The sequence below is a fragment of the Myripristis murdjan genome, chromosome 22 (genome assembly GCF_902150065.1).
Source record: "Myripristis murdjan chromosome 22, fMyrMur1.1, whole genome shotgun sequence".
NCBI classification, from domain to species: domain Eukaryota; kingdom Metazoa; phylum Chordata; class Actinopteri; order Holocentriformes; family Holocentridae; genus Myripristis; species Myripristis murdjan.
The window spans coordinates 5,982,798-6,004,003 of NC_044001.1; the positions used below are offsets into that span (position 1 = coordinate 5,982,798).

Sequence of the window (21,206 nt, forward strand, 5' to 3'; positions counted from 1 at the left end):
AAAGTTCAGCAGCAGAACAGCAAACATGCGGTGAGAACTTGGACTGGAAAAAGCCGTGCGATGCAATTAACCGAATTATGTAGGAATGGGCCTTGGTCAAGCAGAGCGGCGGCTTCCAGTCGAGCGAGGGCCTCACGCCGCCGCCGTCCCGGAGCAGGAATGAGGCCGAGGCACCGATGACAAAACAATCAAGTTTCGTCGACAGCCCAGCAGCTCTGCAGCCTGTCACGGGAGCACAATTCTTTGTTTTGGAGCCGGCGGCGCTTTTTATTGCTTTTATTCAGACATCAAAGCGTGGAAGGAGAAAACAAAAAAAAAAAAAAAAAAAAGAAGCAGAATCTGAGGTGCTCCAGAATACTGACCACATGTCAGCCCATCGGGTTGTTTACTTCTAAAAACAGCTCGTCTTAACCCCGCGTCCCAGAAAATTGTGTTTCCCATGAGAATTTGCCCCTCTGGCACATTCATGCTCTTCCGCGGCTAATATTAACATAACATATGCTTTTCGGCGGACACCTCCATCCAAAGTGAGCGCATACATTTTTAGTACGAGCGGCCCCCGGTGGGAGCCGGCAGCCGCCATCTGAGGTGCACAGAGGCGCTATTAACAGCACATCATGATGCCCACAGTCAAATACAGGATTTTCTAAACACTGACAACATAATAATCGCCGTAAAAAAATAATGACCATAAATTCATGCTGCGAGCTCGTGCTAAATCACCACCGGGCCGCCTGGATCGCCCTTGAAAAATGTCATACTCTCCAAGATGAATATTAAAATTTACCACTTTTTGAAAATGATAATTTACGTTGTTTTACAGCCTCGTCACGGTTTACATATTCCAAGCGATTAGTAATTTACATCGCTTTTTTTCCTGCGTGTTTGAACAGAGAGGAGATATAATTTCGTCGAGGTGGAGGCATTAAAATACGGGGTACCAGCAGGCTCCCTGCCCCGGGCGGTGTCTGGGCTGGTGTGTGGGTGGGACCGGATGACATGAATGAGTCACGCTGCTGTCATCGAGGAGCTTTAACTTCGCTCCTCTGAGAGACACGTTTGATTCAAATGTACATCAGAATGACGGTGATGGTTCTTTTCAGGCTGTGTTCTGTCTACATCTGAGCCGCCTGTCTTCGCTGTTTCACTCCCCTCCAAACATCCAGCTCTTCTCCGGGTTTTTGTTTGTGTCGTCCCGCGGGACTGGGCACAATTTTTAAAAAAAATTTTTTTTTTTTTTTGACTTGGAGCGCACCGGGAGCCCTGTGTGTGTGTGTGAGTGTGTGTGTTCATGCTCAAAGTAGCATCATCTGTTGTGAGCTAAGGTTCCTGGAAAGTGATTGACTTCTGTTAGTGCTGAACCATAACCATCAGCAGCAGCAGCTAATCACCTCCATCTGCATCAGGATGAGGTTATTAATCAAAGTCACTATTGACACTTTATTTCAAAACAGTTCTCGAATCTGATTGGTCAGCTGCGTCATTCTGCGATTCGATATTTCTGAATAATGGCTGTTATGCGCAATCATTGGCAGGTTGAAGTACCGCTCCTCCCAGATACCCCTTTTCCACCAAAGAGGTTCCAGGGCTGGTTCGGAGCCGGTGCCTGACTGAGCACCGGTTCTTTGTTTTTCCACCGCCCAAGCACCGGCCAGACTGGTTCCAAACTGGTTCCAGGCAAGCACCAACTTGGAGCAGGGGCTAAACAGGGGCCAGAGAAAGAACCGATGACGCGACCCACCACGTCATTGGTGGGCGGGGTTACAGACCCAAACGGGAACGGCGAACGCTATAAACGTAAAGCTAAACGCAGTCGTCATTCGTTCCGACCACGAATCCGACGGGTAGCCAACAATACTTGCGTTTTTCGCCTCTGGATCGCGATGTAGGCTTGTAAAGACATGAGCAGTATTTGCATCGCTACAATGGGTCGTCCATGTTGGTTATTGTGATTCCGAGCGGGCGTCTCGCACACCCACGTGATCACGTTTTACACTGACGTCGTGACGTGGCTCTGACTTGGCTCCGCTTGGCTCTTTTTGGTTGGTGGAAAAGGGGCAAGAGAGTCAAGCCCATGTACTGCTGTTAATCAAGTGAGCCAACAGCGACCCCTGCTGGAGCCAAAAAGCACCTAAAACGTGCGTGTCACCCAGTTTATTTTGGGAAAATGAAGCATCACGGTCGGAGGCTGAACTATCACCGGTAAAGAGAAAAGAAAAGAAAACCAGAAGAACAGCGAGGTAGACTATAATGTATGTAAGCATAGAAATTAAATTTATTTTCAAACCAGCATTTAATTCCCATGGCTGTAGGCCGATGTGGCTGAAATGCCACGAAAACAAATAGAATCTGTGGGCTGTTCAATTTCAGCAGATTCTGGAAAGCTCATAAAATGATTTTAAAGGAAATGTTTTATGTCAAATTCTAAGTTTTTTGTGGGACAAGCGCCCCCTTCAGGGTGATACAAGACATCGCCACCTCACGTTGAGGTTTATTTCAACAAAATAAACCTCAACGTGCTTTATTTTATCCATTATTTAATAAATACACTGTGGTTTTGAATCATGAATGTTTTAGAAGATTGAGATATCTACAGTTTACACGTCTGCGCTGATAAATGCAGCCTTTTATTCACACAACATTGCGTCTGGAAGTGTAAAACAGAGAGGACAGCACCCAGCAAAACGTGGGAGCATTTCGTCAAAAACACGTCAAAAATAACCCGGTCGATGCCGAAGAACATCGCTTTCCATCCTTTGCGTGATGAAGACTGGGTAATAACGGTAAATTGAGATGTTTTCTCAGCTCGGCGGAAAGTCGCTAAGTGAAGTGTGAAAGCGTTCGGTGATTAAACGTGAAATTATCTCTCACAATCCACAAAGGAAGTGAGCTAAGAGTCGGTCTCCTCAGTGTCATTTCAACTCACATCAACATCCATCAGCTCTTTGCCTTTTGAAATCCTCATCAAAAAAGCATTTCATGTCGTCCAAACAATATTTTTTTTTTTTCATAAGTTTTCCTTCTTGTCAGTGTGTCTTCCAGTCGTTGCCGTCTGAGTGTTTGGTGCCATCATTTACTTCCTGTTTGCCCATTCCCATCAGTATTAATTAACCGTTTCCAAGGTATAAAGACTCCCCTATTACACTAAATCCAGTCCCATTATTTTTGTTTTCAGAAGGCATTTACTGTTATTACTTCTCTTTCAAGCGACTGGCTGTGAATTCTAAGTGGGAATATTAATGCCATAATACCGTATTTAAATGTGTTTTCTGTACAGATATGCTTTATTTGCAGAAGCAGAATTATTATTCTAAAAAAAAAATAAAAAAATACGATGCAACCTTTAATTATAAAATGCCCCTTTTTATCTTCCTTGTGTTTAGAATTAATTATAGCGCCGTAATCCTAAAGTCAAATTGTACCACCAAGTTTTCAAGCCGGTGCGTCGTCGTAACCACAGCTGACCCGCCAATCACGGAGAAACTGCATGTTGACCCATGAAAATAACACATAATGTAGAATTCGGTAAAGCAGAAGAAAGAAATGCAACAGATATATCGTGAACAGGTTTCCCATTTACCTCCTGGAAGAAAAAAAAAATGTACATTTTTCCGTCTCTATTGGAAAAATTCTGCGTTCGATGCCACTCTTGATTTTTTTCATGGCACTTTTGCTAAACTAACTTCACGTCGCAGCGCTCAGCCTCTTGGTTTCCCCTTTACTCCCAGCTGATAGATAGGATACAGTGCTAGGTCACATTAATTTATCATAATTCATCATTGATAGAATAGAATAGAAGATACTTTATTCATCCCACGGGGAAATTCAGGTATCCAGTAGCTCAAAAAAAAAAAAAACATCATAAAGTATCATAAAACCTCTTATTTTGCTTATTAGTTGATATTCAAGATTCAAGATTTATTCGTCACATGCATGAATGTACAGGTACAGCAGAAGTGGAATGTAATTGCAACAACTCCAGCACTGTGCAAGTAAAAAATAATAATAAAAATAATAAAAATAATAATAATGATAATAAAAAAATAAAATAAAAATAAAGATAAAATAGAAAGAATATATGACATTCCTATATACAATGAACAACCTATATACAATATACAACAATATACAAAAAGTACAAATAAGTATTTTATATTAATTGGATGCCAACATTTTAATAAAAAAAAAAAAAAAAGTTTGATTCAAAAAATGTGTTTGTGTTTTTCCCCTCCACCACCAAAACACCTCGAGACGTGCTTGCGGCCCGGATTTGGCCCGCGCTCCGTATGTTTGACATGTGACTCTTACCAGCCGTAGTTAAGAGCCGCCGCTGTGCCTGAACATCATCAGCATGCGGTTGCCGTGGCGTTGCCATCAGTCGAGGACCTTTTCCTGAACCGTCACCCGCAGAAATGCTTCGTGTTTCGCCTGCGTGTCCTCGCCGCCCAGCTCCCGCCTCCTGACCTCCGCTCCCCGCCTTTACCTTCCTGCGCTCTGGGGCCGCCGCTCTTCACCTCCCGGGTCTCCTGTGTGTGTGTGTGTGTGTGTGTGGCGTGCCCTGGTTATCCAGCGCCGTCGCCTCGCCTCTCTCCACGGTGACCGCCTCTCTCTCTCTCTATCTTTTTTTTTTTTTTTTTTTTTTTGTGGTATCCTATTAACCAGCGCCGCCGACCCACAGGGGAAATGTGCTCAGCAGCGATAGACTCCTTTTTATCATCCGCCACTAACTTTTACACGGGCGCGCAAACACACACACACACACTCACACACACACATCCACACATACACAAACACACACCCGCGCAGGCCGCGCAGGCCCCGCAGGCGTGAGCAGCAGATATAAAGGCACAGGTACGAGCATGCGAGGATGCACACACAGGCGTGAGCATCCACAGGCAGATGCAGATGCACTGGCTCAAGCATGCACACACACACACACACACACACACAAACACACACACACACACACACACGGAGTCTCTCCCAGACTGGTCTCTGAGTGTTGGGCCGGTGCCATCGTTGAAAAGCAGACAGAGGAGCTGCTCTGTCATCAGCTCACAGGGCAGCCTGGCAGCCATTCTTACATAATACACACACACACACACACACACACACACTACACACTCTGCCTTACACACACCGAGGCGCACTCACCCTCAAACGGCCATTCTTACAAACACCTGCGCGTGCGAGGTGTGAACATTTTAATCAAACTATTATCAAAATCGCCGTCTGGTCCAAGTGCAACATTCAAATCGTAAAACGCTGCAATTTTTTTGATAAAAAAGCGGGAAAACGTGGCGCGAAATGATATTATTAATGAAGCGCAGTCTGCAAATCATGTTCTCCAGATGCAGGAAAACATGTTTATGAAAAATGACATCACCTTTTTAATCGTTTTTTGGAGCGAAAATGAAAATGATGAGGTAAAAATGAGCCTTCCCACTAAAGTCGTGAATCGTAGATGAATTGCAGTGTTTGTTAAAATAATTACAGTATGATTTTTATTTTTTTTTCCCAGCCTCTCTGCAGGGATCAGATTACTCCATAATTCTTTCTCAGTGTTTTAATCAGAGAATATCTGCGTGCCGTTATCGAGGCCGATGTTATCGCGTCATCAGCCGCCACAGTCGTCCGCTAAATTTCATATTTGTGATGATTCACGGTGCTCGATGTGCGTTTGGATCAATATCAGGCCGGGCTTTGTGTGTGTCGTCTAACCCTGGCATTAAACACACAGATACACTCTTTCTCGTTCTGTCTCCAACATATTCTCCCGCCAGCATGTACACACACACACACGCTCACCCTGACACACTCATGGAAGTGGACACACACACACAGGAGGCAGGCCGGACAGCAAACAGCAGGTGAAAGTGAAGCCTATTAAGATGAAAACATGTGGAAAGCTGGCCGCTCAGTGGAGCTGTATGTCCTCCATGCTTTCTGTCTCTGTCATGCACACACACACACACACACACACACACACACAGGCTGACGTATAGCCCAGCCTCTCTCCCTCCCTGCTCCGCCCCGGTTGCCTGCAGAAGGTGCAAAGGTTCGGGTCGGCTCAATGCAATCAATTCCAAATGTCAATTTGAGCCGCGACTCGTTTACTAATGACACGTCGTTTGCTCTCAATTATTTCCCGGCGGTATTTGCGCTCAGCGACTTCATTATCGAGCCAACGGCGTTTCGGTTTTCGAATTCGGGAGGAGATCCATCACTCTGATTGGCTGGAAAGAAAGTGTCATTGACCCCGACCGTGAAACGCGCCGGGGAGCGTGCGGGCACACTGTTTTTCTACACACACACACACACACACACACACACACACACACACACACACACACACACACACACACACACACACACACACACACGTCCGTCCGCATGAGTGTCAGCGGTGACATGGCTGTGGCGGGTGATTGACAGCTGAGATGGGCTACAGAAAAGATAAAAGTACACGGGTGAGGCTGACCTGAAGCCCCTCTGGTCTGCACACACACACACACACACACATGCATGCACGCACACACACACACACACAAGCTGTTTCCACCCAACTGTCAAGCAAATTTAACACAAACTTTTGAAATGTTGAAGTAAATAGAGTTTTTCGCATTAAAAAAAAACAAAAAAACAAAAAAAAACTCACACAAGGTGAAGTAAAAAAGGAAATAATTTTACTTCAAAATATACAAGTTGTTGTTATTTCCAAGTGTCAGTAATATTTCATGGTTTCGTCCAAAGACAGAAACAATGAAATGCACTTCATACACGTTTCTGTCAGTTTGTGTCGGGCCGATATTTTAATATCTAATTTCTTGTTATTCAAACCGTTTCTGACTTTGACAAAATTTTCAATATTACCATAAAAGTCACGCTTAAAGTGGCTCAATGTTAATGTTAATGCATTACATATTAATACATAGTTATAATCTATTATTTAAGGTGTTATTACATAATTGAAGGGTTTTTTTTTTATTTATAGTTCTTCAAATTCAGTACCTTGTAATTTATCTGTATTCCCGTGGGTCATAAATATTACATTAGAAGATTATAAAAGTAAATATTTAGATGACACCCAGCTTCACTCTCACACGTTCACGTACACAGATACACATATAGGACTTCAAACACACACACACACACACACACACACACACTCACTGTGCATCACTGGCCTTGGCCGGCCTCACGCAGTGTTGACTGACAGCAGACGCTTTCTCCCCAGAGAGAGAGAGAGAGAGGGGGAGGGAGAGAGAGAGGGAGAGAGAGAGAGAGAGAGGGAGAGAGAGAGGGAGAGAGAGAGAGAGAGAGAGAGAGAGAGAGAGAGAGAGAGAATATACATTCAAGCCCTGGTCCTAAGGGGCCTCCTCAGGCACTCAGCAGGGGCTGCCACCAGTGCTGGGCCATAGTTCTCTCTCTCTCTCTCTCTCTCTCTCTCTCTCTCTCTCTCTCTCTCTCTCTCTCTCCTGTATCTCTCCCTCCCTCCACCCTCCAGTGTTTCTTGTTTTCCTCCACCTCTCTCCACCTTTCTCTCTCTCTCTCTGCCTCCTACCTTGTGCATTTCTTGTTTCTTCCAGCCTTCTCTCCCTCTCCCTCTCCCTCTTATGCCTCCTCCTTTCCTCTTTCTCACCTCCTCTTTTGTTGCAGCTCTCTTCTCTCTCTTCCCCCATTCTCCTGCCTCTCGCTCTTTATCCCCCCCTCCCCCTCCTCCTCCTTCTTCTTCTCGCTCTCCTACATTCTTAAACACCCTCTCTCCTTCCCTGACCTCACTGTCAGGTCATCAGCGGGGAGCCGGGGAGAGAAGCGAGCGATGGAGGGATGGAGGGAGGAGAGAAGGAGGGAGGGTTGAGAGCGCCTCGCGGCTAAAACCTTCTCCTGATAGGTCCTCCAGGAGCTCCGCGCCGCTCTGCCTCTGATTAATAATAGATGAGCGAGATCAGTCGCTTTGACTCGACGCCTCCTCGCGCTGCTCCTCCTCCTCCAGACCTCCTCCTCCTCCTCACCTGGAACGAGCGGGGAGGCGAGCAGGAGGAACGTGAGCAGAGGCGTCATGTCCTCCGGGGCGAGACCCTCAGAGGGAAGTGTGGTCTGATTGGCCTCCCCTCCCCTCTTCGTTGTTTGGTGTGTGTGTGTGTGTGTGTGTGTTTTTATGTCCAAGGTGTACTCGCTTTGGAAATGTTTCGTGTCAGGTTCACACACAATCAAGAAGAAAAAAAAAAAAAAAAAACAAAGCTCAGTATTGATTTTACACACCACTTAAAAGTCGACGCGTTGAATCCAAGTCCAGTAGAAACTTCTTTGAGTCAAGCAGCCGTGAATTTAGGCCTGTAAGATGTTTGATAATGTAAACATTTACATTTTCTTAAGTTTTTCTTCAAAATGCCCTGATGGCTCCCGCGGTTACAGCGCAAACCACCGTCTCTCGAGCTGTCGACGTTGAATGAAGCAGAAATGGCGAAAAAATAAATAATCTAGTACAGAAAATAGTAGAGCTTCATCGTGTGCTCTCTGAATATTTCAACAAAGCTGCACGGTGATTCAAACTGACCAGCAGTTTGCAGCCGGATTAATGAATTTTATCGATTTTTAAATGCCCGGAAATATGTTTATATAGATAGATGGATATGCTTTATTCCAGACTCAAGGTCCATACAAAAAAATGAAATCAAATCAAAAGACACATGCCTCACATGCCTCACTGGCATTTGTTATGCTCGATGATGATTGTATGATTGCTTGATTATGTTTGTTTTGAGGAATATTAACGTGGTCTATCAACACTGAAACCTGTGCCAATGCATTTTCTGATTTTCAGAAAAAAATAGGAATAATAATAATTTTTAAAAAAAGTAAAGAATAGTTGAGTTGTTCTGAACGGCCGAATCTGATTTGAAAGTGGGCCCGGACTCTGAGGCGTGCACTTCTTTGTTTTATTTGTTTTTAATTGTTTTATTGTGTTTAAATTGTTTTATTGTTTTTAAGTTGTTTTAGAAACATTAAAAACAATAAACAGTTATTTTAATGTTTATTTATTTTCCTGTTACAGTTGTCCCTCGCTATAACGCGGTTCATCTTTCGCGGCCTCGCAGTTTCGCGGATTTTTTTTAGTGCAATTTTGCATGCTTTTTTTTTTTTTTTTTTTTTTTTTTTTTTACAGCGCATTGTGTTCTGTGTCCTGATTGGCTAAGGGACTGTAGACCATTATCAATCAATCTCCTCCGTGCCGTGTCTCCTGTACAGTACAGAATGTGTTCATTCTATAATACTGGACTTATTTTTCTACGAAGGTTTGAACTTTGAGAGTTTAAACAAGAGAGAAAAGTGAGAAAATGTTAATTCCTGTCTGAGAAAAGTGTATAAAGTGTGTAGTGAGGGGTTTTACAGCCATAAAACATCTAGAATAATTGTAAAAAATAAAGCTGACTACTTCGCGGATTTCGCCTATTGCGGGTTATTTTTAGAACGTAACTCCCGCGATAAACGAGGGACCAGTGTATTGCCTATTTTTGTCCAGCACTTTGTTGCAGCTGCTGTTGTTTTAAAGGGCTTTATAAATAAAGCTGAGTTGAGTTGAGTGTCGTGACCATCTGTAATCGCTCTAAAACGTCACGTTTGGTCGACTCCATTTCTTTTTCCTGGTTTGCTTCCTTTGTAGCCGACTCTCAGACCGGATGTGTTGCAGGTTTGGCGCGTTGGAGGATATCTGCACTGTTACGCCCGATGAAACAGCTTCTAAATACTAACAACCCCCGGCCACATGTTCCACGCTCTCACCGCGGCTGATGAGTTCTTATCACACTCCGCCTCGGTTTCTTTAGGTTCCGGCTGTGGGTATAACCTTCATTTGCCCCCCAGCGACTCCAAGTGTATTAAAACAAACAATACGAAGCCGCAGTGAGAATGCTCAGATTTGTATGCGGCGGTGTGTGTTTGACTGTGTCTATTTCAGGCAAGTTCAGCTTCGTTATAATTATACCCCAGCCGCCTGTAGTGCTGAAGGGCTTACTGGAAGCAGCAGGAAACCTTTTTGTCTACCAGTCATGGTGGCTGATGGATTCTAAAATTCACTTGGCATTTTAACTATTCTGTCATCCAAATTTGGTATTTTTTAACGATACAATGGGACCTCCAAACAACCGCTGCTTACCTGCCAAAGTGTCAGGTTGAGTCGACAAACTTTATCAGGCAAAGTGAAAATTAAATGCTGCTTGGCTGGTGGGCAGTGTTAATTTCCCATCTCCGGGTGAGAGCCGGTGGCAGGCAGGCCGGCGGATCAGCATTGAGCCGGCTGCAGACGACAGAGCTGGTCTGCTGCTGTTTGCCCCGTGGCTGTTGTCTCGCTGTCAGGCGAGCCGGTGACACGTCAGAGCTCGCCTCTCCGGCCCGGGCAGGTCATCATCGCTCGGCCACAGACTCTGCTTTCCCTCTGTGTATCTGCCCACAGCCCAGAGTGTCTTTAAAACAGACAGCGTCCATCATTTTTTTTTTTTTTTTTTAACGTTATTTACCCGAGGAAGTTTTTCTGGACATGTGTTGTCCTTTTATAGCTGCTTGTCATTCAGCACAACGAAAAGAATCACTGTTTTCCGTAGAAAGTTGTTTTTTTTCCCAGAGCAGGTTTCATTTTCAGGGCCTCGTTCAAGGATATCTCAACAGCTGTTGTTAAAACGGGGGGAAAGGGTGTTTAATTTTCTTTCTTTACCCTAAATTTGCCCCAGCTGGGAGTCAAACCAGCAAAGCACAAGGCACAAACTCACCTCTGTGCCCATAAGGCCACTGCAGCTCTTTGAAATGAAAGCAAACTGTCATTTCTGATCTTAAACCTCTCAGGTTTTTGAGCTCATGTCTATCATTCTCCAATATTTTTGTTGATAAAAGTGACACAAGGAGGCATGCAGAGAAGCTACATGGCAGTGAACATCACATAAATGAACACATGAATGCATCGAAACACAAATATTGCATGTGTTAATGGGGCTTTGGACATCACAGATACCGATAAATCGATGATTGAGAACAAAGCTGATGATTCACCTGTGTGTCGTGTGGATTCAATAGCACACAACACACAGGTAACACAAAGCATCTGCAGCCTTCAGAGGCATCAGGCACAAAGAGGTACCTGGTTGCGGTTGTGATTTGAATACCAAATGATCAGTTATCTAATTTGCAGCTAAATGCTATGTTTTCAAGACTGAGTGCTCCCTAATTAGCAGCCGAAATGGCTTTAATTGCATATTATTAAGGAAAGCATTTTGTGCACATTGGGTAGAATATGGTTTGATTTATAAAAAAAAAAAAAAAAAAAAAAAAAGCCATATGGTTGGGAACATGGTCTTATGAGTTTAAATTTTTAAAAGTATAAATTTTGACTGTGATGTATTGACTCTGTATACAGATGAGACTAAAGCAGGTGGGGGGGGGATGATGCGCTTTTACGGGCGAGGATGAAAAATACTGTCTGTTAAAGCAGAAATCAATTCAAATGAAGCCCGAGCCTGTGGCTGTCAAAACCACTTCCCTCACACTGAGCGCTGTGTTCGTTTGCCTCGTCAGGCCGCGCCACTTAGATATTGTTATATCGCAGTTGCGCCAAATCACATTACCTGTCAATCTGGTACATCGCGTTCAATTCCCGTGATTCCCCTGTGCCGCCAGCCATTTAAAACCAATGTAGAGCAGCTGCGGTGCACTTTGCTAGTTATGTGTTGGGCCAAAGTCCAAGAACTAGTGAAAACTGCTGCATCAGAAAGTGGCTTTCTTCACTCGTCAAACCCAGACACTGTGCAAAATACATCCATATATTACATTGTTTCAGGTAACAGTGTAATATATCGTTATAGCTCATCGCTTGTATTGCAAAGGGCCTTTTATGACATAATAGAGACTGTAACTATATATTTTAGTGCACTGGCACACATAGCTTTGATCAGACAGTCCCATAGTAATAATTGTCATTTTTGGCATGTCTCGCTGACTTTCTCGATTACTCCGCTTCCGTGTTGTCAGCAGTCCGGCTCGAGACACGCCGGACTTTTTTGACACCTCTGACATGTTTTCAGCAGTTTGATTCATTTGAATTTTGTGCTGAGCGCCGCGGTCCGCTGTCAGACGGCGGCTAAACGGCGGCTCCCCAAAAACCCAATCCCTCTCTTGGCTGTTCCCGGCCTGCGTTTGGGCGTTTATTCATTCATTCATTCATTCAACCTTTATTTGGATTTGGAGAATCATTGAGAGCAAGCCCTCATTTACAATGATGCCGAATGTACAACAACCATAAAAACAACACGGAATTACAATACAATAACAAAAACAGAATAAAACAGGGACTAAAACAGAATAAAACAGGGATTAAAACAGAATAAAACAGGGATTAAAACAGAAAAAACGGAATAAAAACAGAATAAAACAGGAACAAAATTAAAAGCAGTTACAATTATGAGTAAAATAATCAGCAATCAAAGATTTGAACTGGTTGAGGTGTACAACTGATTCAAGCTTCAATCGGCCCTCCCCGTCCGCAGGTGACGCCGAAATGAAATCCCAGCTTTCAGAACACATGTGGTTGAAAGGAACCGGAATGCTAATAAAATGAACCGTCGACTTCGGTGTCTCGCGGCGCCGGCCCGGGCCGCGTTGACGTTCCGGTTTATCGCGACGACGCCAGCCCCGAACGAGGAGGTGAGCGTGGCCGGCGCGGGCGGCGCGGGTTGAGGCAGCATCTGCCGGTGGATGCTCATTTCTATGCGGCGTGAGAGTGGGAGCTCTAGGTGTGATGGACCGGCTGGGAGGAGGAGGTGAGAGAGAGCTGATGCCTGACTAACTTGGCCGGCTTCCCTCGTTGGAGGTTGAGATCAAATGAAGCGCGCTGCTGTCTGTTTCCATCTGCATCTTTCTCCCTCTCTGTCCGTTTGCGTCTGTCTATCTGTCGTTCTCCCGGCTACTCGCTATACGTTTCTCTCTCTCTCTCGGCCTTTGTCTCCCTCTCCTCTATTCCTCTCTTTCCGTCTTTACCTCTTCCTTTGTTTTCGACTTTGCCTTTCAGCTTCTTCCCGTTTTTTTTTCTTTGTCTTTATCTCTCCCTCGCCATTATTATCCATCTGCTTCCTTCTTCTTTTCCCCCCACCCCATCTTTTCTCTCTCTCTCCTCATCCCTCCCACCCCGTTGCGACGGGAAGCCTTTGATGTGGGGCTGATATCTATTCAGGCGGGTCATTCATCAGCACCGTGTCACTCTTTAAGCAGCGAGCAGGAAGCCAGATCAATAAGACGGCTGAACGGATGGATCTCTTAAGAGTCCTCCTCAGCCCGGAGAGATAAGGGAATTTTTTTGAATGGATGGCGCTTTAAAGAGTCACCCAGGGCGGGCAAGGGTGTGTGTGTGTGTGTGTGTGTGTGGGTGGGGGATGAATAAAGATCTGAGTGTGTCGCAGCCGGTATGAAAATGGGCAAAGACATTTAGATTGAAGAGGTGGTAAAACTTTTGAGAAATCCACATCTGTAAGCGGCCTCACCGGTCGGTGTAGATGTCTGGGAAAGTTATGTGTTTTACTTCAGGACTCCGGATCCAAATCCAACTCTAACCCCCGAAACAAAATTCGTGTACGTCGCTCCTGTGATCTCAAACTAAAGCGGAAAACCGGCCGCACTTGGGGAGCCCGGAGAGGGGATGGATTTTTTTTATTTTTTATTGCCAAGCCAACACTTTTCACCCGCCGCACCCTTCAACAAGGCAGATAACCACAGGAGAGGTCTCGGTGTCAGAGCGTATACCCACATCAAGTGCAATCACCGACGGCTGCTGAGCGCTCCGCTGATGAATCCCCGAGATCTCGCGCTGTAAAAGGCCAGGTTTGAAATGAAAAGTTGCGTGCCGAAGCAAAGGACTCGACAGCGAATTCGAGATGTAGATCTTTATTGTCGTGGCGGCGCGGCGGCAGCTCCTTCCAGACGAGGCCGTTCAGAAAACACCTTTTTGGTTTCACTGTCAGTGAGAATTCATGAGACGGGGAGTAAGTGGAAAGGCGGGATATTATATTATATTATATTATATTATATGAATGGCTTATCATCACTTAATGCTACAACTTAAAGGAACAGTTCACCCAAAATGAAAAAGGAAAGATGCGTTCCCTCTTCCTCCTAATGCAATTTATAGTCATGATAGAGTCTGTGTGATTTGGTGAGGTTTCCATCCCGTCTGGACGGGGATTTGCATAGTATGTGGAGGTCAAACCATCAAAAATGTACATTTGGAAAACAGTGACACAGATACCTGGATTAACAAACTACATAATCCACCTCTAATTTGTACTCCAAACTATGGGGGGGGGGGGTATATTTTTTGTTTTAATATGGTTTCTGTAGGAGGACAAACATGACAAACATTCTTAACGTTTTCCAATGCTGTAAAAATGTGTATAATGAGTATTAAATTTCAACATTTCTGTCAACGAAGATTTGCGCTTATGTAAGGGTTATATAAGGCTTTTAATTTTTTGCGGCTCCAGACAGATTTGTTTTTTGTTTTTTTGGTCCAATATGGCTCTTTGAACATTTTGTGTTGCCGCCCCCTGTACTAGGGGGAAATATGTGAGCAAATATTTCTTTTTTTTTTGTGTGAACTGTTCCTTTTTAAGGGTTGAGGTGGCAGTGAATGGGAGATGGATGCGGTAAACTTTACGAGTCGTCGTTAACGGAGCGGCTTCTCGCTCTGCCTCCTCCCGACGTCACGAGCCGCTCGCCGCTTTGCTTCGAGAAGGCCTCGTTCACGAATCAAGACCGAGCTGTCTGAGGCGACATGAGGAAAGTGCAAATTCCGTTTTTTGTGGTGGATGTTCCCCCTCGGAGGAAAAATCGGAGACGACGCCGGGATCATTGGTGTTTAAGTGTTTTCCCATCATGCCGCTGACACTTGGCTCGTCGTCAGCCGGCGTGCGAACGGCGATGTGAGCCGAAATGTAGGAAGTGCACGTCAGGGAGCCTCGGGAACGCTTACAGGGGAATCAGCGAAAGGCATGACAGCCGGGGAATAAAGTTGAGATTGCATGAGCAGTTGTCTCTGAAGTATTCACACACACACACACACACACATGTTCACACACACACACTCTCTGGTCTTTGTCTTCACACATCCCTGGGTGCGAGTGTGAAAGCGACCCGGGGAAGGTGGGGTGGGGGCGGTGTTTTGCACCTGCTCTCTAACACACACACACACACACACACACACACAGTGACACCGCCAACAAACCACCTCTCCAAGACATGTCACCTCTCACTCCTGCACCTCGGGGCGATCTCGTATCGAGTACTCCGGGTTTTTGTGTGTCAGTATATTTTACTCACTCGAACGCTAAAAACACTACAAACAGATACAGAAAATAATAATAATAATAATAATAATAATACAAAGTGCACAGGCAAAACAAACAAAAACATGTCCAGCAAAAAAGAAACAAGGGAGAAAAATACAAATAAAGATGACAAACGATGGCATTGATATCAAATCAAAGAGGACGAGAATGATGCAAAAACGGCAAAATTTAAGAATAAATATGAAGCAAATTCATGCAAATGAGGAAAATGACGATGATCACCAGAGTTTGCACTGTCATGATAAGAAGAGGGGTGTGTGTGTGTTGAGATAGTGAAGGAATGTGTGTGTCGGCATGCCACCTTCGACTTCTTGCTCAGCCTGTAGGCGACAAGGTACGCGAAGTGCGCAAGAGCCTAGTCGGGGGAATGTCGGGTGCACGCCGCCGCCGCCGCCTTTGACAGCTGCTCCGGCTGTTTTACACTCACTGCAGATCCTGTGAATCAGCGCCATGTTTCCTCTTTAATTTTATATGTCTGTCGGTGGGTATTTTTAGCGTCGCTTCCTTCCATAACCATCTGCTTGCGGTGCACTAACTGGCTCTTTAGGATACCGTATCATAATCGTGCAACATAACACTTCCAAACAATAAGACTCCGCCTCTTGTTGGGAAAATTTGGCTAAATTGCCACGACTTTCAGATTCACATTTTTTCGTCTAGCAGGTGGTGGTAATGCTCCTGCCAAGGCGAGATGCAGATGCTTCATGAATAGACGGGGAAAAGGTGCAGTGACAGGTGGAAAAAAGCCCTAAAGGTTGTTGTCATCAGTGCGGTAGAGGTGATTAGAAATTTTTTCCAGCAGGGGACAAAACACTGAAGATTGATTCCTCCCCGGGACTTTGGCTCATTAAATAATAATACAGGCTGACATGGCCTGCAATCACTTCTGCTGTCAAGTCAGCTGTCAGACCAAAACACGCATGAATATGTATCAGCTAGATGAGGGAAATAAATAGTCGCTGATTAATTTGCGTTTGACGGACACGCCGCCGTGCACCTCCGAACTGCAAACGGAAACTCAGGCGTTCCCAAGGCGGGCGCCTCCTGTCAGCTCTCCTCTTTTTCCTTCATCGTCCTCTTTTGTTTCTCCCGACGCGCCGCTGAACCTTCCTCTTCCTGTCTGTCCGCAGCTGCTTCCTGTCCCTGCTGTTGGTCGCCGCCGTGGTGTGGAAGATCAAGCAGAGCTGCTGGGCGTCACGGCGACGGGAGGTAAGTCAGACCGTCACACTTCCAGCACAGGGCAGGGCGTCCCACGCATCGTTTAACCCTCGCATGACCCCTGGACATTTTTGGTCCATTTTCAAAATTCAGAACTCCCTCACAGACAATCACCATCCTCACCAGAGTTGATTTTTGGTGAGGGGGTGTCATTCTGGGTGAAATTTCAAAATCTCAACTTTCAGCACAAATATCCATTTTTTGACCCTGTAATGCCTTTTTAACCTATCCATGACCCTTGGTGGACAAAAATGTCTATTTTCTAGAAAGTGACCACCAAAAGGTCACAGGGGGGTGATTTTGGGTTAAATTTGAAAATCCCAACTTTCAGCATGAAAATCCATTATTTGACCCAGTAATGCATTTTTGTCACATCCATGACCCTTCGTGGACAAAAATGTCCACCTGTCTTTTATCCAGTTGTTATTGTTGCTATTTGTACTTATTATCCTCAAAATCTTTGAAGTGACTCATATGGAGTTACACTAAGTCACTTTTAACATGGATTTCAAGATTTTAACCCCTTCCAGGCCATTTTGAACACCTCTGGGTGCTGTTTTATTAGAGAGCAAAACCACTAAAAGGGGTGAAAGAGGTGTACCTTAGAAATAAATTGTACTATCTACTGTACTGTTATTGTTCAAGATTTACTGTGTTTATAATATTTTTCTCATGTTGAACTCTCATTTTTATTTTATTTCTAAGGTACACCTCTTTCACCTCTTTCAGGTGTTCAAAATGGCCTGGAAGGGGTTAAAATCTTGAAATCCATGTGAAAGTGACTTTGGTGGTCATGGATGTAACTTTTTTGAAGGGTAACTCAAGGGTTAAACATCAACAGCCTGGTAAACAATCAGTCAAATAGTCAGAAAAAACAACTGATCAACATGTATCAGAGACATTTAAACATTCAGAACAGCTCCCTTTGACTTTACCAGCTGAAACGTCATGCAAAATTACATACAGGTGCCTGTTTTGTGTCGCAGGCTTACAGGTCGCAGTGGATAAAAGGTCTCACCCAGGGGTTTCAGGCTCACATTAAGCAGTGGGCCACGTTTGTTCAAAAGAGACCTCACGGAGGCCACATTATTTTTTGCTGAGGTCAATATGACCTGAGTCAACACGTGGATATTTTCGGCTACTTTCCAGTTTATTATTTTAACCCCATCAGTTCGCAGCCTGGGGGTTGGGGTTTAGGTGGCGCAGTGGTTAGAGCTGTCGCCTCACAGCAAGAAGGTCCCGGGTTCGATTCCTCTCTGTGTGTCTGCGTGGGTTTCCACAGTCCAAAGACATGCAGGTCAGCTGAATGGGAGACATTAACCGGGTTTCCATCCACCTATTTTTATTCGCATTTTCAGAAATTGTGAAAAAAAAAAAAAACTTGGATGGAAACGCCAGAAATTCGAAAAACGGCCGAAAATTCGCAAAAAAGTTTTTACACTTGGAGGGGGTGGATTTCTCAGCGTATCGATAAAAGAAAATGAGACTTTTTGCTGTGGAAACAGGTTTTGCGAATAAACAATGACTGGATCAGATACCACGTCACACTTCTACGCTACAGTCTTATTATTAGTTATTATTATTATTATTAGTCTCTTATTCCTTATTTAGGATGGTTCGGTATGAAGTTAGCGCTGCCAAAACAGTAAGCAGACTTCTCCCAAGAGCTGACAAGTTCAGCAGGAATCTGTCCCTGATCAGCTGTTGAGTGTTTGTTGTTGTTCAGTCGACACACAGACGCTATCTTATGACATCATCTCACGGCGCACTCTTCTCCCAATAATCGCAAAACAAAACTAATGGAAAACAGGCATAAATTCACATTTTCTTTTGCGCATTTTGACAAAATTCGCTCAAAAATTTCGATATATTTGGATGGAAACCTGACTACTGTGTGTGCTTGTTTGTCTGTCTGCCCTGTGATGGACCGGCGACCTGTCCAGGGCGTTTCCCCGGCGCTGGGATAAGCAGCTTGGAAAACAAATCAATGAATTGAATTTGTAGCCGACCAATCAATGAGAAGCTGCACATGAAAATAACACATAAAGTAGAACCACATAACACAAAAGAGAGAAATGCAGCAAATATACAGCATGCAGCTTTGCCATTTACCTCCCAGAAAAAAAAAACAAAAAACAGCTCTTTCCATCTTTGTTCAGTCTATTTCAATGTAAAAATTTCATATTTTTGACAGCATGTTCGCCAAACTAATATAACACTTCACGTTTGACCAATGGATAGTTTTTAGCTCTAATTAATTTATTGTAACTTATCATTAATTTATCAATTTATCATAGACACGTCTTATTTTGCTGATTGCACATAGTTGATAATAATTGGATACAAATATTTAATTAAAAAAAAAATAAAAATAGGTGTTTTTTCTTTTTTCTTTTTTTTTTTTACTATCCCTCCAAAACATCTCGGTGGGCCAGATGAGTCGTGCTCACGGCCCTGATTTGGCCCACAGGCCGTATCTCTGACATCTCTGGTCTAGCATCTAGAAGCGGTTGAGAGCCGGGGATAAAGGAGGAGTCTGATCACAGCTCCTGCCTCCCGACAGCCCCAGGTGTTGAGGTTCGGTCGGGTCGGTCAATGTAGGTCACATTACGAGTTGAGGATCTGCACTTAGGCATAAAAATCCTGGAGAAAGTCCCTGGCACCTGCAGTAGACTCCTAATGCAGCACCGGAGTTCCTGTAAACACCATTAAAAGAGGAGAGGGAACTCGGGGGTTTAAATATTGATGGTGAACCAACTGAGGGGAAAAATGATCTGTGCTTAAAAAAAGAAATTAAAGGCAGATGTTTCAGCACATGCCGTCATCAGCCAAATATAATCAAAAAGCACCAAGAAACGGAGGGACGGGCATGTGCAATATTTAAATCAGCACAAAACTACAATAATCAGCCTGGTAATTGTCTCTACAGGCCATTATGGACAAGTGTATATTTAGATGTCGATGTTTAGCAACTACAAGGACTTTCGAGCGTTCCAGCGCTTTTAACATTCAGAATTTCCAAATTCCCAATTCCCAACAAAGACTTAATGTTGTCAGGCGCTGAGAGCATGTTTGCGAGCCGCACTGACTATAAATCATCGCGTTTGACACGGCGCCGGCTGTTGATCAGACACGCAGCGTTCCCCGGACTCGCACTGAGTCAGCTGAACAAACAACATCAAGTCCATCATCGCACGAGGAGACGCGGCCGACGAGGCCCGAGTCAGCCCGCAGGACGGCGCGCCGCATGCAGCGTGTCGGAGACGACTGGCAGCTTTCACCTCTTCCACCAGCGCCGGAAAAACCAAAAAGTCAAATCATTAAAAAAATATTTGAAAGTGGAGCGAAACGAAAGGAGTCCATTAATATCAATTTCAAGACGCATCAGTGTGATTCCTGTGCAGTGCATTGACATAAAATTAAATGAAATGGGCAGGGGCCTTTATGTAGGGACTGATTTAGTGATTTTATTCATTTACTCACAAACTGAATGATTTATAAATCACTGACAGATAAGAGTCAACAGCTCAGTCTCATACATGTTTTTTTTTTTTTTTTTTTTTTTTTTATCCTTAGGGGGAAAAGGGCACGTCTCGCATCAGCTCGTCTATATTAAAGCAGTAGATCAGCAAACAAGGCTAGTGCCACTGAAATATATTATGATGCACAGCAGAATTTAAACATGCATGGCGTTAAACCACTATCCCAGAAACACACACACACACACACTCACACACACACAGCGTGCTTCAGAGGGATGCGACCCAGGCACCCTGACAAAGCTCCCGCGTGATTGGTTTATGCCCTCTAAGATGACAGGAGCCACAATAGATTTGCACAATTCAGCGCCATATTTCTTAAAGTCGTCGTCCATTCTGGTGTGGAATAACTGATGGCGTTTTATGTTGCCTCGGAAAACTGGGGCAAAGTCTGTCAGCGGCCCCGGTGATTGACCGACTTGTGGCTGAATGAGCGACGGAGAGGAGAGACTAGCCGGCCGAGCGGTATCTGACCGGTGCTAGCTGGCTAACTAGCTGCCTTTCCACCTTCTGCCTGACAAGCTGGTTGACTGACTGGCTGTCACGACTGGTTGTACAGCCCTGACAGGCTAACTGCGCTCATACAGGAGCTGTGAAATCTCGCTGTGAGTGCACTTCCTTTTGAATATTGAATACTCCTTCCCTCATAAAAAAAAAAAAAAAAAACGACAAAATGCATTTTCATTTTGAACCACCTTTTTTGAGTGAGTGGCTAAAAGGGTAGGTGTGTGTGCATGTGTGGGAGTGTGTGTGTGTGTATGTGTGTGTGAGCATGCCAGCCGGTGTTGTGCTTAATGTGAACTTTTGGATTCGGTGCTTTTCACACTCGGCGCGCGCAGCTGAAGTGCCTTTTTTCCGGCTGCAGCCCTCGCTGAAGAGTGCTGTCATCACCCGCACCTCTGGACGCCTTTTAACTCCCCTGACTTCACCTGCCGCCGCCACTGCCGCCGCCACCGCGCCCTCTCTCCATCACACAGCCACTAATGTCCAGCCGAGCCACTACAAGCTCACCTTTAAACCAAATAAGCACTTCTGCACTGTAAAGAGGGGACGGGGGCACACG

General features: G+C 44.7%; 1 protein-coding gene across 1 annotated transcript in view; it reads left to right on the plus strand.

The window, feature by feature from the left end:
• Positions 1 to 21,206, plus strand: part of atrn (attractin) — a 156,547-nt gene that overhangs the window by 84,195 nt on the left and 51,146 nt on the right. Inside the window, exon 26 of the mRNA XM_030044786.1 lies at positions 16,517 to 16,595. Coding sequence (XP_029900646.1) covers positions 16,517 to 16,595 — 79 coding nt within the window. The remainder of the gene's footprint in view (positions 1 to 16,516; positions 16,596 to 21,206) is intronic.